Source organism: Larus michahellis, chromosome 3 (genome assembly GCF_964199755.1).
Source record: "Larus michahellis chromosome 3, bLarMic1.1, whole genome shotgun sequence".
Lineage (NCBI taxonomy): Eukaryota > Metazoa > Chordata > Aves > Charadriiformes > Laridae > Larus > Larus michahellis.
This window is the reverse complement of record NC_133898.1, coordinates 5,688,090-5,705,519: the sequence shown is the minus strand read 5'-3', so window position 1 is coordinate 5,705,519 and position 17,430 is coordinate 5,688,090. Positions and strand designations below refer to the sequence as shown.

Genomic DNA, 17,430 nt, shown 5'->3' with positions numbered 1-17,430 from the left:
TGCTGTGTGAGAGGTGGACTGAAAACTCACTGAGCTGCTGGGAATAAAGGTGGTGGTCAGTGGCACGAAGTCCAGCTGGAGGTCAGTCACTAGTAGTGGACCCCAGGGGCCAATAGTGGGGCTGATACTATTAAAGATCTTCATTAGTGACTTAGTTGGTGGGGCAGAAAGCACCCCGGGGAATTTTCAGGCGATACAGAGCTGTGAGGAGCGTCTGATACACCAGATGGTTGTGCTGCCTTTCCAGAGGCGCCCCGGCAGGCAGGAGAATTGGGCAGAGGGGACCTCATGAAGTTCAGCAGAGGGAAATGCAAAGTCCTGCCCCTGGCAACAAATAGCCCCGTGCACTAGTGCGTGCTGGGGGGCAACCAGATGGAAAACGGCTCTGCAGAGGTCCTGGGGGTCCCAGTGGGCAACAAGCTGACCATGAGCCAACAGTGCTATCCTTGAGGCAAAGAAAGCCACCAGCCTCCTGGGCTGTGTTAGGAAGACTGCTGCCAGCAGGTCAAGGGAGGTGATCCTTCCTCTCTACTCAGCTCTGGACTCCCCAGTACAAGAGAGACACAGACATGCTAGAGCAACTCCAATGAAGGTCCACAAAGGTGATGAAGGACTTGGACTGTATTTCACAGGAGGAGATGCTGAGAGACTGTTCAGCCTGGAGAGGAAAAGGCTCAGCAGCAAGTTGTTGTCAACGCGTATCAATGCCTGATGGGTGGGAGTAAAGATGAGCGCCTCTTCTCAGTGCTGCCCATTGTGTGGACCAGAGGCAATGGGTACAAACTGAAAAACAGAAGTCACTTATTTACTCTGAGGTCGGTCAAACAGCAGAGGTTGTGGAGTCTCCATCCTTGGAGATACTCCAGCCTGAGTGGCCATGGTCCTGGGTAACAGGCATTAGGCATACCTGCCTTGAGCAGATAGGTTAGACTAGGCAATCTCTGGAGGTGCTTTCCAATCTTAGCTGTTCTGTGGCTGTTTGAAACATACGATTTCATTTCTGAGGATTTCTAAATGTAAAGGGTTTATGATTTTTAAAAACGTGTACCAAACTGTTAAGTCTGTAGGTCCCCTACAAGCTTTTTGTTCTAATTACGAATGTCCAAATAGCTTAGAAAAAAACCCCAGACAACTCCCACCCCACAACTGAGTTTATACTTGGGGAAAATAAGTAAATTATTTGACCAACTTTCAGTCCAGGTCCAGTTAATTGAGCTATTATTTTAAATTACTGAAAGATAAAAAATTTGAAAATTTTAAAATAAAAATTTTGTGAGATATGCCTCAAGTAGTGAATCTTCATTTAATTCCATATTACAGTGCTCTATTTACTGTCTTGCGTAGTTCATTGTAGCAGCTGGTTTCAGTGTCTTCAAAATTCTATTTTAAATTCATGTAAAGTTAGAATACGCAGCTGCTAAAAATAATTTGTAAATCTTGGTAGTGATTCCTCAGTGGTTTTTTTTCCCCCTGCTTTCTTATTGTTGAATGGATGTTCTTTGCTTGAAGTTTTTAATTATTTCAGTAAAAATTAAACAAAATCGTCACTCGTTGTGTGAGGTGAGACATGCAGTTTGCTAATGAGAAGGCTGCGGCTTTTGTAGCAAACAGGTCATCAAAGGAAGAACCTCCCCCGCTGCCCCTTGATCTATTTAGTTTGGTTAACAGGAAATATTAAAGATGTTCTTTTGGTCCTTTTAACCTCTCAGGTGGCCTCTTTCAGTAACTGCCCTTTTGTATAAATAAACAGACTTAAAGAAAAACTGCAGTCTTTGTGGTAAATATTTATCCAGAGAAGTCTTTAAGTGTGACCAGCAGGGGAAACTTGTGGAGATCCTCTGAAAAACTGGCATATGGTTGGTTTGGATTTCTGTGTTGGCTGAGTTACGATGAAGTTCTCTATGCACTTGTTGCAAATCTTTTTTTGACTAAATAGGAGTCCTTTAAGCAGCTTTCAGTAGCTTTGCGACAGTTTCTGTCTCTCAATAACCATTTGCCACCCAGCTGTTAGATTTTTATTTACATTTAGTTACTGCTGTGTATAATTTTCTAAACCTGTTGTCCTTTCATTGTGCCATATTAACTTAGATTTTGGGAAATGAAGGTGTATAGCAAAGTCTTGAGCCACAATATAGAAAGGATGTTTCACATGGGGTCTGAAGCTGAACTTCAGCTGCAGTTGCTTGACAGGTATTTTGTCAGCTATCAGCATCCTTTTAGAGCTTTCGGATGGCTGGCATGTAAACCTTTAGGCATGTAAAATAGCCGGACGCTTGTGTTTCTACAAGGAAATTGCCCTCAACTGGTTTTGGCACTTGCGTGCCAGGTGTTTCTGCCGGTGCCGAACAGATGGATGGTGTAGCTCCTGACCCTGCCAGTGTGGGAATGAGCAAGTTCATATGAATGCCTGAAGGTCTGTGTGTGATCTGCTGTGTTGCAGAGACTCGCTTTTGAGGTAATAATTACCTTTGTATTATTTAAAGACAGATTAATAAACCCGCTAATATGGTCCGTAATGAAACTTGAGTTTAAACATTCTCATATTCAATTCTTCCATTTAGTTTTTTTCTCTTCATTTTCAGTACAGGGCATTGCATTGGAGTTTTCTATGAATAAGTTTTCTTTGAATGATAGTTATTTGCAAAATTTGTTGTCCGCTAAATTAAAGTTCAGAATGATGATAAATATAGAATTTATGGCAGGAGATTGATGTGGCAATAACATAAGTTTTTATTTTATTTTTCTTCCAAATAGTAGTATAAGGATTTTTAAAAGGCAACGGGCTAGGATTATAGTTAGTGGTTTATGAAATGGTTTGCTTTATAAGTTTAATCTAGTAAAAGTAGCGAAACTTGACTCTGAATGTTTGATGTTATTGATATCATAAAATGTATGTATGTACCCTGTTAATATTTTGTGCAGCTTAAGAGGCACAATAGGCCCTGAAGTTTATAAAAGGTTTATGTGCTTTTTTGGAGTTAGGTGGCTTTATAGAGCATATTATTTTGAAAAGTATCTAAGGCACCCAATTCTTTTAGGAGCTTTGGCTGATCAATGGCAATATCAGTGTAGTGATACTGAAGTTAGGTGGTGCACGCTGAAAAATGCTGCCACAAGTGGGTTCAGACTGTTTAGGCTGACAGAAATCAAGTTACGGCAGACTAATGGCCATGGCAAGGTGAAAGGAGCTGGTTCTCCTGGTGCTAACTCGCACTGCTTGACGCTGGATGTAGGGGTGGATGGGTACTGCACTTCCATCCCTCTCGCTGTCCCTGAGATCTACAGATCATCCTCCCGATGAACTGCGGGCGTAGATGGTGCTATTTGTGGTTGCAAACCACAAGTCAGGGTCTGCACAAGGGAGATGATTTAATATAAAGTGGGTACAGGAGCACTGGCTGTTAAGTGCCGTACTGAAATGCCGTGGGGAGTGTGCCACACTGCTAAGTAGTGCCGTTGTGCACACCTGGTGTTACGTTTGTGGGCATGGATGAGCTTTGAAGAGTTTCCAGTTTTGAATCCCTCTGCTTGTACGTTGAAAACAATGATTGCAATGGGTTTGGAGCATGTGCAACTGATGGTTAAATGTAATTTTCCGCCACTAAAAGAATTGAAAGGTTTTCTTTAAGTTCATCTAGGACCATGCGTTCTCTGCCGTTTCATATTCCATCTTGACAACCGTAATTCATCTCAAAATGTCAGCCGTACCTAGAGGGAGTAAGGACTACAAAATGCACATCGCCAGCCAAACAAGGGCAATGAAAAACACCTTATGTTGAACGACACCGAGCTCTCTCCCATCCTCACGTTTCCTGGCCGAGGTCCTGTACATTCCCTGCCACCGTAGCGTCTTAACCACGTGCTCCAACCGATAAATGTACACTGCTATATTCCCCACCACACCTCTTTCACCACCCACTAGATTCAAATCATAAAATCTTGTTGTGAAAATAAATTATTTGTTATTCCAACAATTGACACCGTTTAATTTAGTTTACTGTGTGGTTTAGCTGAAACTTAGCTTTCATAGCGCTGTGCCACAGTTTTGATAACAGCACTTCATAATGCCATGATGTACATGCCACAGCTTTTTGGTGTTGCATGGTAAAAGATACTCATAGCATGCCATCTAAACATGGATTTTTTTTCTGGACAAAAGCATAGGCTTTAGGCAGTAAATGAAGTCGGACACATCAAATCATAGAGGTAGTAAAGTGCCAAGGAAATCAGAACGTTATTAATCTGTGATGTTCTATAAGGTTATTACAAATACGTATTTGCATCACAGTGAACTTTTTGAAAGCACGCATGGGAACTTAAGGTGCGAAAAGCCCCAACTTGTACTTCAGCCCTACACAGCAGAGCTCGCTCCAGCACAGGCAGCTTTCCCTCGTAACCCTGTGCTTTACCTCAGCAGAGTCCCTCTGGCATTCGCCCTCGTGAATCACTGCAGAGCAGTGTTGTCAGGGCTGCTCTTAAACAAGCAATTTTCTCCCTGCCCACTCACCTGCCACTCCAGTTCACGAGGCAATCACCAACTGTAAGACAAACAATCTAGCAAAGGTGCTCACTATACTACTTTTAAGACAAAAATGCCTACTGCACAGAGAAACTCATCTTACTGTAACATTTTGATATAAATGGAGGAAGCTGAAAAAAAACCAAAAACTTGGGTCCTACTTTAAAAATAATAAACTTAGAGCAGAGTTCGGCTGAGTTTTGGATCAGGTCCTCTGAGTGGCAGGAGAGAGGCCTTCTCTTGCTGAAGCAAGGATTCAAGTTTCTACGTATCCGACATGGAGAGTGTTCTGGCACTTAAGCTTTTGGAGCTCCAGGTCTTTCTTTGGTCTGGGCATTAGTGCTTCTGCAATTTCTTAATGCGGCTAAGGTGCTGTAGGGATAGTCTTTCAAAGCGGAAGGCAAGTTGATTTTTTTTTTTTGGTCCATAAAAACCAGGCAAAGAGAAATAACCGCCTGTCGTTTTCTTGGCCGCTATGGAAAATACAGTGGCGCTGGTGCAGTGCTCAAAGCCAAGACCCAGGGCTGCTTCCCGCTTGCTGGCAAATACCCGGGAGAAGGTGAGAAAGAAAGGCTGTGAACAGGTAACTCCTAGTAATGTCAAAGGGAAAAAAGCAGGTAGCTCAGGAGCTTCTACTTTAAATTTTAGTGAAAACAAAGACTTTTTTTTTTAAAAGTCTGTGAGTTCTTTGTGAAGATTCAGTAATGGAAGTTGCGTAAAGGAATGGTGCTCAAACACGAGTATTAGTTAGATAGTCCGCTTTCATGAGGTGATGCGGTGAAATAAGAGAAAGCTCAATTTGTGTTTGATGTTATTTTTGTCTGCTGTGTTATGTGCTGGAAGGAAAGTGCTTACCTTGGATGTGGCTTGGTTGTGGCAGAAATGACACTGGGATGCCGGTGCAGAATGCCGAGCACTTAATTTGAAGGAAGTCCTTGCTCTGTGGATGCCGTTATTGGGACTGCAGTAGGAGGCATCTGGTCACGTAGACGTGGCAATTGTATTCATGTAATATATAGCAGTTAATACATTGCAGCTCAGTGTGAACCAGAACCCCTTGTTGTAGACAAGCCCTTAAGTATTTAAATACTCAGGTCCCTCTTATTGAAATGTCGTAAGAGTCCAACTTGGCCTCCGCGTGGTGACTATTGTAAATTTTCCTCATGAAACCGCATTACATTTCATCCTAATTAGCACTGCTGCCGTAGCCGTAGTAAAGAAGCATTAGATTAAAAAGTACCAGAGGCTGAGTGCCCGCATCCTCTCCTACAGGAATTAAATCCATTTCAGGCTTACAGTATTCACGCAATTGATTTAATTTGCCCTCTTTCTCAAGATGATGGCAGCAGCGTAGTAGGAAGCTCTTGCCATTATTACTTGTGCTTTACTCCAGAGTTGTATGTGTTTTGAGTGCTGTCAGGGCGGCATTTCTTATTAGCCCCGGAGTGAAGCAAACACGCTATTTCAGTAGCAAAGAAATTAAAGGTTAGTCAATAAATAGCAGTTACCGGTAACAAATTAAGATGAGAAACGTTTTATTGTGGAAATAGGCATGAATGTTTCCTACTGTGAAATTGAATTTTTTATTGAAATCAAATATATAATTAAGATATTATTATGCACAGAAAAGGTTAGAAACCTTAACATCTTTTGTCCATACGCCAAATATTGTAGTATGTTGATATCCATGCTGTGAGTTCCCCATTACTGCTCTGCCAGTAATTTCAACCTGGCATCTAGACTAAATTGCCTCCCTAGGAGCCAAGAGGAAACACAGTTGATATGTGATCTCGGGCACGGGCCTTTCTTGAATGAATAAAAGCACTGTCACATTTTACAAAATTACATCTGCTGGTTATAGGCCGTGATCATCTCTGAATGAGGGAGAGGGCAGAGCTCATCTAAATTATGGCACAGACTGCTATTCGGAAGGAGCCTGATGGGATTTTACAGACTCTTGTAGCTCCATACAGATATGTTTCAGGTGCGTGACAGAAACTGAAAGCAAGGTAATGATGAGGATGTGTCTATGCAGTAATTTCAAAGTAGGTATTAAGAAACACGCACGACGCGCAGATTGCTAGCGCAGATTGCTACCTGAAGCTTGCTGAACAGCCCCAGAGCAGTGTGTTCTGTGAATGGAGATGAACAAATGCGACAAGGGTCTGCAATGCTGAAAATGCCGTTGGCTAACCACCTTCTCTCTGAGCAGAGCTGCAGAAGCAGCCCAGTCCCCTGGAGCTGCAGGTTCCCTTCAGGCACTGGACTCCAGTGGCCTCGGTAAACACCGGAGCCAGTGTGTGCTGAGCCTGTCCCGTAGTGCAGCGGTCCTGTACATCCCTTCAAGGTCACCAAGAGCCTCCCCAACCCGTGGTCCCCCAGGCGGGTGGCTTTGCCACCCCTGTGGGGATCTGAAGTCATTGTGGTGCTTGGAGGATTGTTTCCCCTTGCCTGGAGTAGTAGGGCCAGTAACAGAAGGAACCAGAATCCTCCGTAATTTGTTCTGTGGCCGATAAGAGTATCTAAAGCGCATGCTGTTTCTTGAGTCGTGGAAAAAAAAGGGAAAACAAAACACTGGTTTGGAGCAATTACCTTAATATGTGAAACTTCAGCAGTGGTCAATTTTAAAATCTCTTGCTAAACTGGACAAAATCAGCCTTTATACTGCTCTTATTGCTGGAGCATCTGTTGCCACCTCAGCCTGAGCTCTGTAACCGTGTGTGTTCGGGTTTTTTTCTGCTCCATTCCTCATTTCCTTAAAGAGCTGATTCATTGATTTATTGGGTACAAACTACAAAGCTAAGTATTTTTCAGGATGTAAGTTGTAGTGGTTGTGAGAAGGAATAAGACTATAATTCTCCCCCACTTTATTTTACTTAAGTATTTTCAGAGGGGAGGGGAGGATGTATTCTTTCCATTAGACCTCTCCTTTCTTAATCACCATTCCCTAATTAATTCCCTGGTTAAATATAAAGCAAGCATTAGCTTTGAATAATGTTTTCCTGTGTGATTAAGTAAAGAAGAATTCCTTTCTTTTGTGTGATGACTCATCGCCAGGAGATCTGGAGGGAGCCTGACGGTGGATATTTGAGACTTTGGTCCCAGGTGCTCTTGTACCTTTGAGCTGTGTTCGCTGTCAGTCCAGAGGTGGGAGGCAGAGGTGATATCACATATCAACTGCGCACAAAGAAAATCCTCTCTCTTGTGAAACCACGTCGCTAGTACGGCTTTGGTTTCTCCTGGTGGAAAACTGATTCCGGCTCACAGAAAGGCAAATCTCTAGACAACACGTACAGCTAGGAGAAATGTAAATTGTCGTTCTTGCTGGCACAGTGTATATAACCATCTTTTTGTTGCTCAATGTGTTTCCTTTGGTGTCCAAGATGACCCAAAAAATGTTCCCTTTCTTTTCACGCAGCACTTTTTAGTTCCTCTCCCTGCACCAGTTTGCAAGCCTTTGACTTGTACCAATACGGCTGTGTTGGGTCACACCGCAAACCACACGTCTGCAAGAACTGAGGTTAAAAATGAAAGGCTCTGGAACAAAAAAGGAGGTTGTAGTGAAGGAGGGCATGGCAAAGAGGCAGGGGAGGGCAGGGCAGAGTTTAAGTTGGCCAAGCTTATTTTACTACTTGAAGAAACATTGTCTCACTCTACCCAGAGAATATGACTTTTTTCTACCATACTAACTTAACGGCATTAATTTTTAGCTCATGGCATTAATTTTTAGCTCAAAAGGCAGTTTTAATAATGATTCTGGGTTCAAACGTTGCTCATAGTTCAAGATGAGAAAAAGAATGTGGCTTTATTAACGTGGCAGCAAGGAAAACATATGGAATATGTTTCATATAATGACACAAAAGCGCCTGTGAATTCAATGCCGTAACAGTGAAGGCTACAACATGTAATCTCTAGGTGTTGAAAAACGGGCATTTAAAAATACCTTTGCTTTTGATAAAAAGTTCAGCAAACCGAAATCCCACTGATTATTTTTTTTCTTTCTTTTGTTTTACAGGCATTTCCCTGTATTTCAACAGGAATTTATGGTGAGTAAGACCTTAGATGTCACTTATTGCTAACTCAGTTTTTGTTTTTGCTATTACTACTATTTTAAATGGTGATATTTCATATCAGATGTCTCCTCAGTCATTTCGGCTTGCAAATCTATTTATACTGTGTTAAATAACGGAGACCCAAAGCTTTTGACTGTGACTGGATACTGGTGTGCTGCTAAGTGGAATACTGCTGTGCAGCCCTTAGCACAACCCTTAGCCTGTGAGCCGAGGCCCGCAAGTAGGATCACACTTCTGCAGCTCTGGTGACTCTTAAACACGCTGCTGTGACTTCAACAGGGAAAAATAGAGTTTTGGCAAAATTTTCTATCCAGGAGGCAAGTAAGCAAGACTCCTCAATGCCCAAGATGGGCAAAAAGTACGTTTTCCTCCAGCAAACTTGCTAGAATAACATGAAATTGTCTTAGCTCCCTTGAGTTGCGCTTCCACATTTTTAGTTTATTAATTTACATGCAAATTAATACCGCCTGAAGAGCTGGAGGGAAAGGGTTATTATAAAAGTTTGTCACTTGCTTTGTTGTAATCTTAAGGCAATTCATCACTAATAGTCAGCTGCTTTATGGTTGACATTGTGGAAAAAGTGGGCATGACATTTGAAGGAAGAAAAAGATAAGCTGTTCAATATTTAGAAAAAATATGGAGAAATTTATGAGAGAACATGCAAATTTTAAAAAAAATTCGTTTAAAAATAGCATAGGCTGATTTTTCTTTCATTCATATTCAATAAATGCATACAAATGGTGGTGGGTTGAATTATTGTACAATTCAAGGGTTTCAGAGAAAAAAGCTAAGCAGCAGTAAATAAAAAAAAAATGCAGTCATCACGTACCACCATAGTATGATGGTGCTGCTGCTGTGTGAAAATAACATACAGCAACTTTTAGTTAAGTTAATTTGAGTTTTGACTAATCAGGTACTGCAGATGTAGGGGAAAAAACAGTGACAGGAATATTTAGAGTTGTTTCTTCTTTTTCAAGGACCTCTTATTTAAAATTGATTGTTTGATGATTGTAAATCTGAATTAGGCTTCAGAAGGTAGAATCTAAATTACTTCGGGTGCTGCATCCTTTTCTACTTAAACTGCAATTTCATTATTGCAGAAGAACATGCAGATGCCGTTTCCACAAACACTAGATGCCACTGAATATGAATCAGGTTTCAGATAAAGCTCGGCCTTGGTCCTCAGTTCAGGTCGCCCTCTTGAACTCTCGGGGGAGCTCTGCATTTTAGTTCTTGACTCTTCGGCTTAAATCTTGCTCTTTAACATAGGCACAATTTTGGTATTAGATTACGAAAACAGGCAAGACATGGTACATGGAAATTACTAGGAAGTGGAATGTACAAATAATAATAGTTCGTTTTATTTTAGAATTGGCCTAGTTAATAGAAAAAGTCTCAGCAGGTGAGGAATATGGTTCCCTGAAGTCAATAAAGAAAATTGGAAAGGATCTCTGGTAGGAATCTTGAGTTTTCTTTTCCTGAGGCAATGGATGCTTTTCTTGAAGGTAGCATTGATTTTTAACTGGAAAGTTGTGGCATTCCTGAAACATTATATGCTGTGGCAGGTGCTATTTTAGTAATTGTTTGCTGTTTTCACCTTTGGAAGTGAATTAAGGCACATTTCTGCTAAAATACTCTGGTTTTCTGAGGCCGCTTTTTGTTTGTTTGTTTTGAGGATATAATCTCTAATTGATTTTACTGTTTATGTTTTGATAAATACTTTCTATTCCTCAGTGAAAAAAAAATACTTAGCTTGGGGGAAAGGAGGAAGAACCTTCTTTCCAGACTCTGATGTACTGCCTGAGAGTAGTAATTAAACAGTCAACCCCGCATCAGGTGTCAATATTTTCAAGAATGTTTGATAGCAATTGCAGTGCTAAAATTAGGCAACGTGACGTGTTTGACGTGTAAAGCACACCCAAAACCTGCAAAGCTATGCTTTCATCTTTCTGGTTCGTTGGGATTTTCCCACTCTACACATGCACATTCCTTTATCTAAAGTCAGTGTCTAGACAAGCAAGTGGATCAGCTTCATTCCTGGTGGCCTAGCTGATTAGTATTGCGTTATGCATTGTGCGGTTAGCACTGGGCTATCCCAATAAAATGTTATTGAATGAACACGCAGCCTTGATTTCTCACCTCAGATCTATACGAACAAATGCTCTCCCTTCAGAAACGCTTGGCTAAAAACTGGGTTTCACCTCCAAATGGAAGTGGACAAATTTGCAAGAGATCAACTGAGTGTGTCCGATTTAAGAATCTGGATCGCTTTCTGCTCCAAATTCTTGTAAATGCTTAGATTGCTTCCCTGTTCTATTGTTATCAGGAGAGAGTAGTCACGCTTCTCTGGAGAGCAATCCTTTCCTGTTCGCATCGCTGCAGAGCACTCCTTTTCTCCCATAAAAAGGAAACTGGGAAGACACAAGCAAGCAAACCTCCTTCCAGAGGTTTTGGCCGAGGGCAGATTGCATTTCATAAGAGGGTGTTGGATAGAGAAAAGGTCTGCCTTTCCTTCCCAAACACTTCCCTGACGCTCCATCTCCACCCATAGCACTGCGGATGTTCCAGCTTGAACGAGTTAAAGCCCCGAGAAGGCCATTTGCCATTAAGACGCTGTGCCAGGAGTCAAAACTTTGATTTTAATGTGCTCCTATTTAAAGAGCGCTGGCAACAAATTCACTCATGAGGGACCTTTCTTTTAGAAGTCTGATAGCTTCAAATGAGGGATGAAATCTTTAAAAAATGAAGTAGAAAGGAACCAATGCTGAATGTTTGTAAGGAGTGCAAAACAAGTAAGGGTCTACCCACAGGCATTTTAGAGAAGAAAGGAAAAGAGGCGTTATGTTTTCCTAAGAGATCACTGTCACCTCTAATATGCTTATAAACTGATAATCAGACTAAGAAAACAAAGGTTGCGAAGACTTATATCCACATGGACCCCTGGGTTACTCTCTTCTGTTGTCATAAATGCTTTCCTTTGTAACACGAGCACAAAGTTTTCATAAACAAAACTGCTTCAGGAGGAGTACAGAGGACTCGCGTCACTCCCATATCGTTGGGGAGGTATCGGAGTATCAAGCCATGGATCCTCAGTAGCTGTTCAGTAATACTCAAACATGAGCAAGAGTGAAATCCTAGCCTTGTCACAGCTTTTCTGTAGGCCAGCTAGATTTTTAGGGAGTTTCTTACGTTTTGTCTCTTTCCCTTTTCAAAGCAATTTTACTCTGTTTAAAAAAAAAAAAAAAAAAAAAAAATTAAAAAGTGGTAACAATAATCTACAGATAAATCTGTAGTCCAGAGGGTAAAAAGTGTTATTTTAGGCTGTAGTGTGTCAAACGTTCACCTTATACACAGTGAATCACCATTTACACATCCACTTTCCCCATAATTACCATCTTGTTATGTCTGAGGTACTGCCAGAAGGAAAAAAAAGTGACTTTCTTCAGTAGGTTTTATGGAAGAGCACCTCATTATCGTGTCTTTAAGAAGCTATCCACAATTCTGGTGTTTGCAGCCTGCAAAGTGAACAGGGATGTCTGATATAGTGTTACAAACCTTATGAGCTGCAAAATTAAAACAAGGCTCTGCCGATGGATATGAGAAGACAGGAATTCCAATGTTTGTCACAATACTCTGTTGAGAGATAATTATGGGGTGGACTACATCTGGAAGGAGTTGAAGATGTTACGGTCTATGCACACCTATTTGTTCTTCTTCTTACTGTTATTTTACAGTAATACAGGGTTTGGCTTCTGTTCCTAGAGACTTATGTTGGCAACATAAGCTGCTCTCTGGCAACATAAGCAAGTATTTAAATGTTATTTTAAACTTAAGGGGGGAAAAAAGGAAAGGGGCGGGGGGGAAAGATAAAACTTAAAAGAGAAATCTCGAGTTGGTATTTCTTTTTGTCTCTACGTGAGTGTAGCTGTATATTTTACCTTAGCTTGACTTTCACTAAAACGCTATCATCTATCCTTTGTGAGAAAGAAAAAATAATGGCAGCTCTTAGGTTTTGTTATGAATGGGTGTTTGCATTTCTGCTAAAAACGCAGGGACAGAAAGGGAAAGAAAAAGACTAAAACCTGTGAGAGCGCAGAATGTCTGTGGTGATTTAGGCAGTGGAAGCACACAGGTTCACCGCATTTCTAACACCTTTATTACATTGGAATGAGACTTGTTTCTTTTAGAATCAGGCCACTTACGCTTACTTGTAGCTTTTGGCCAGGTTGTGGCAAAACATTGCAAGGTTAAATTTATTACGTGTTGCTAAAGGAGAGTCTGAAATACAAGCTTAGAAAGCAAGGAAAGGAAAAAAAAAAAAAGGCAAAGTATGCAGTGTGTATAGAAGCATATAATACGTGCTCAAAGCAGGATGCAGGGGAGGTATCGCAGATCCTCTGCTCTGCTTTGTCTTTATCTGGGGAGAGAGGTCCCCTGGTTGAGTGCCGGCTCATGTCACAGCTGTCCTGACCTCCAGCACGTCCTCCTCAGTATCCAAAGAACAATTCATCCTGCCAGTCCGCAGAGGGCTGGGAGCGTATCCATCAGCTCTTCCCCCCGTGAGGTGATCCAAGATAGATTAAAACAAGGGATTAACCGACAGGTGCGCTACTGAAGGATTATAAAAGCCCTCTGAAAATCTGAGTCAGAGGACTAAACCAAATGTTTTCAAAGGCAGAATAAATTCCTGACACAGGGCTAAAGGTTGAGGCGATCTATTTCCATCTTTCCGATCTGTTTCTTCTCATTTTCTGTTGGTGTTTCATTCCTAAGATACGTATTTCTTTAATGAGCAATTCTAATAAGAGTTGCACTGTCATCTTTCCAAGGAAGGAGTTAGCTGCAGATTTTTCAGAGGCACTGTACACAAATCTATAATAAGTAACCATGGGGAAGTCTTGTATTTATCTCTAATTCTGGTCCTTTGAGTCCCTGTAACCATCACGATGACCTGACGCTGTATGTAATCATCAGCATTTGAATATCATGATGTCTGTGGTGACCCAGGAAAATAGATATTATCATATAAATTCTCTGTGATGAGGGAGGGAAGAAAAAAAATTCAGTAGGTCACACAAGGAAAGTTCCCATTAAGGAGATTGTCTCTTATTACTAGGCTAATTTTTTTAACCTGATCAGCAGCTCCTCATCCCTCAACTCAGACTACATCAACTTTTTTGACACCACTGTGTGGTTTTAACAGTCATTTTTTGTAACTCATTGGGAAGTTAATTTCATTTTGTTATTTACTCTGTAATTTGTGTAATGTAATGTTTTAGCAAAAATTAAGATGTATAATAGGTCATTTTTTGTTGCTTCTTTTGGGACTGATCACCAGTTAACTGAGATTATTATTAAAATTAATAATAGTAACAGCTATGAAATGACTATTATAATATTCAAATAATCCTAGAAATCTAATTACTACTTGTATAAAAATTTGTTGCATGCATTATTTAACAGTGTTCTTATTTCAGACAGTGCAGTGTCCATGATACTAAGTGGTCTCTTCCCATATTTTAAATACTAAAAAAATTATTACTGGAAAGTGTAAATCGATGAGCTCTCAACAGTCTAAAATTAACATTCCTATGACATACTTAGCAGGGAGAAGCTCAAACTCGATTCCAGACGAGAGACTTAATAAGCTCACTTCTTCAGTGCAAATTCGCATTTTATGGGTATTGTAGTTAGACTGTCTAGAATTCTGTCTATTCTGAAGTTCTTGCTGACTGGTCCAACTTTACAGCCTTTCCCCTGAATACTAGAGGACAAATCTTGTCCTTCATTAAAATGGTTTAGTGACTGTCTCTAAAAATTTCCATTTGAGAGCTTAGACTGAACACTGAATACTCAGTTGCCTCATGGCCTTGCTTTTTGTCTTCTTCCTTTTTTTTTTAGGAAGAGATAGAGAGTCTACGTAGTTACTTTTTTTTTTTCTTTCAAAATGGGCAGAATTATGAAGAATTTAAGGCTTTGTAAATCCTGAAAAGCCTGGCTCCTTTGTTAGGCTCACTGACTGAGTTTATATTTGCATATATTAATTGCCCCCTTCAATTTTGCAACTTCTGCCCACAGTCTTTAACCCTCACTGTCCTGGTTCTACTCTACAAGAAACAATTGTTTGTGTGCTCTCTTGCTCTTCTTTCATGGTGGCTTACATCTCGAAGCTCCTAGCATGGCTCATGTCTCGTTGCTCCTGCAGTGGACTATATAGATATCTGCAGACTGTTGAAGAAAAGCCAGTGGCCTCTCCAAAGGCATCAAAAACACTTTGCGCTTTGGGTGCTTTTCCTCTTTTTTCCTTTCACTTTTTGTATTTTTTTTTTTTTCTGAGGCAAACTACTCTGCAAAGCACAAAAGAGTTGGAAAAAATCTCTGGTATTCAGAAAACATATTGCTGATATCACAAACAGGGCTTCAGCTGGTCAGATATGATGTTTGTTTTGGTATTTGTGGTTTTCTGTTCAAAGGATTAAGAATGTCTCCGTTACCACGATGAAAGTTAAAACTCCACATTGTTACATACCAACAGTATCACTTAATTCCCTTTTCTAAATTTTCCTGGCTAATGTCAATAAGATAATCTATGTGTTTGTTCTCTGGCTTTACAAATCAGGAAAAGCTAAAGCTCTTAGAAGCTAATTTGTTAAGGAATGAATTTAGGTAAGAAAATAAAGATATACGGACCTGGTCCTAGAGACGTTAAATTAACATGATACATGAAGTACAAAATAATTCTTGGTAAAAGGCCCAATTACCACTGTCCAAAAACTTACTTTGATGTAATTTTGCCCCTTCCCCCAGAAAGAAAGCATGTCTGTCAAACTAAACTTGGAGCCCAGTCAGTTAGTGAGTTCCTCTATTTGCATTGGCTTTAACAAGAATGGAATGTCCCACAGCGCAAAAGAAGCCAGCAGCAGAACGATGCCCAAGTTCAAAATTATGCAGTTTCACTTTATTTAGCTTTAAATGTATATAAAGGAATGAACTGGCCCAAGGTAACTTAAAAATAACTGTCTCAAAGAGTTAACAGGGTCCTCGCAACTAGTCTAAGCATTTGGATACCTATTCAGATAATTAAATCAACCAGTTAAGTGTGTAAATTGCTATTCATGACTACTTTTCTACATTTATATTTCATCCTGAGAAGTCAGCATTCAGAAGTAAAGACAAAGATGCGCTCCCTTGGGGTTCTCCGGGGCCCTGAGTAACATCATGCAAGTTTGAAATTGTTCCTGCTTTGAGCAGAAGGTTGGACCAGGTGACCTCCAGAGGTGCCATGGCCCTTCCAACTGGGGTTTTTCTGTGATTCCAAGCTCCTTACGTGTTTTCTTCATTGGCAAGTGAGATTCGTATCAGGGAATCACACCATTACCTTAGATTCCTTGGTGAGATCTTATCTGGTGCTATAGCAAAGCAGGTTTTCTTTCCAAAAGGAAAACACTGTGTTCTTGTGGGTGTCTTTTAAACATATTCGTGATTAAATGTAGTGTGACAACTTGGTAATTATAAGAACATCTTTTTCATGCCTTCCCCGTTTCTACAGAAAATGTTGTATATGAAGTATGTTACCTCTGAGTTTTAAACACGTTGTAAAAAGACAGACAGCTAGTTTAATGGTTTCAGTCAAATTTCATGATGCAACTGAGCTTCCTTGAAAGGAGGAAGTTAATATAAAATTAATCTAGTTAAAGAAGAATAGATATCATCTTGACAGCTGTAAAACTACTCCTGGGTTTGAAAACTTGCACTAGAGCTGATGTGTGTCGTATTAGCAGTGATTTCATTTACCCGTGCACTGTGGCATAACTAGTCTTGTATGTAATCTTAGTTACACAACACAAATTCTCACAAATTCTCTACACTTCAGCAGCTAGAAAAAGATCTAAAAAGCGTCTAGGGTAAGATTTTCAGTCCTAGATCGTCACTCACAGTCATTTTAATATCGAACAGTTGTTTTATCTGACATTTACAAATGAAAACTTTGAAGTATATTCAGTTAAAAATGAATCCCACTCACAACTTAAAACTTATTCCTTGAGAACAGAAAGCGCATACTAGTCTGTATTTGTATGTCCTTAGTTTGTAAAAGCCCTGAGACAGTAAAGTTGACTGGGAATAATATTTGTAGTCTGATGTATATAAATTAGTTGTAACGCAAAGGTATTAACTGTATCTTATTGAAATTCTGTGCCTGCGTTAGCTAGTAAATGACTTGGGAAGACAGCTCCTATTATTCTTTCGTTATTGCTAGCACACAGCGATATTCTGGTCTGGCCTGGCCACAGAATATTGTGGACCTGCCCCTTATTTGTCCTGTTTTTTTTGTTCTCCGTAGCAGACGTTGTATCTTACTGTGTAATTATACAATACTTATCATAATGCGCCTAGTCAGTGTGGGAGACCCTAAATACTACCTCAGTACAAATACAGAAAGTCACCATATACATAAATTTTCTCTATGTTACCAAAATCATCTCTCATTCATATGCTTGGTGTCTGAAGGTTGCTTCAAGGAGTGTGGAAGAAGTATGTGTGAGAATATTGGGGCTTTTAGGCAGCCTGTGAAAGGTAAAAATGTATTGCTGTTAGGGGAAGTACTTTCTCTTTCTTCTGAAATGAAAGAAAAGATCAACCAAATAGACTTGCTATTGAGAGTCTCCCCGAAGTACCTGAAAGACAATTTAAAGGTGTGTCTGCCTCCAAGGGGTCGCTCACTGTGTTGTCCTTTTTTCTGCATCTTTGTTAGACAGGAATGCTACCATATATCATTGGAAAGGGCAACTGCCGCTGAGGCAGAAGAAGAATAGCAAAGTCGGATGATTCAGTGTAATG

The 17,430-nt window shown here is 40.4% G+C and overlaps 1 protein-coding gene across 6 annotated transcripts in view; it reads left to right on the top strand.

Annotated features, from left to right (window-relative positions):
• The window catches only part of MACROD2 (mono-ADP ribosylhydrolase 2), an 890,626-nt gene that overhangs the window by 589,373 nt on the left and 283,823 nt on the right, over window positions 1-17,430 (top strand). For all 6 annotated transcript variants that reach the window (XM_074578439.1, XM_074578437.1, XM_074578438.1 and 3 more), the window contains exon 7: window positions 8,535-8,565. In XM_074578439.1, coding sequence (XP_074434540.1) covers window positions 8,535-8,565 — 31 coding nt within the window. The remainder of the gene's footprint in view (window positions 1-8,534; window positions 8,566-17,430) is intronic.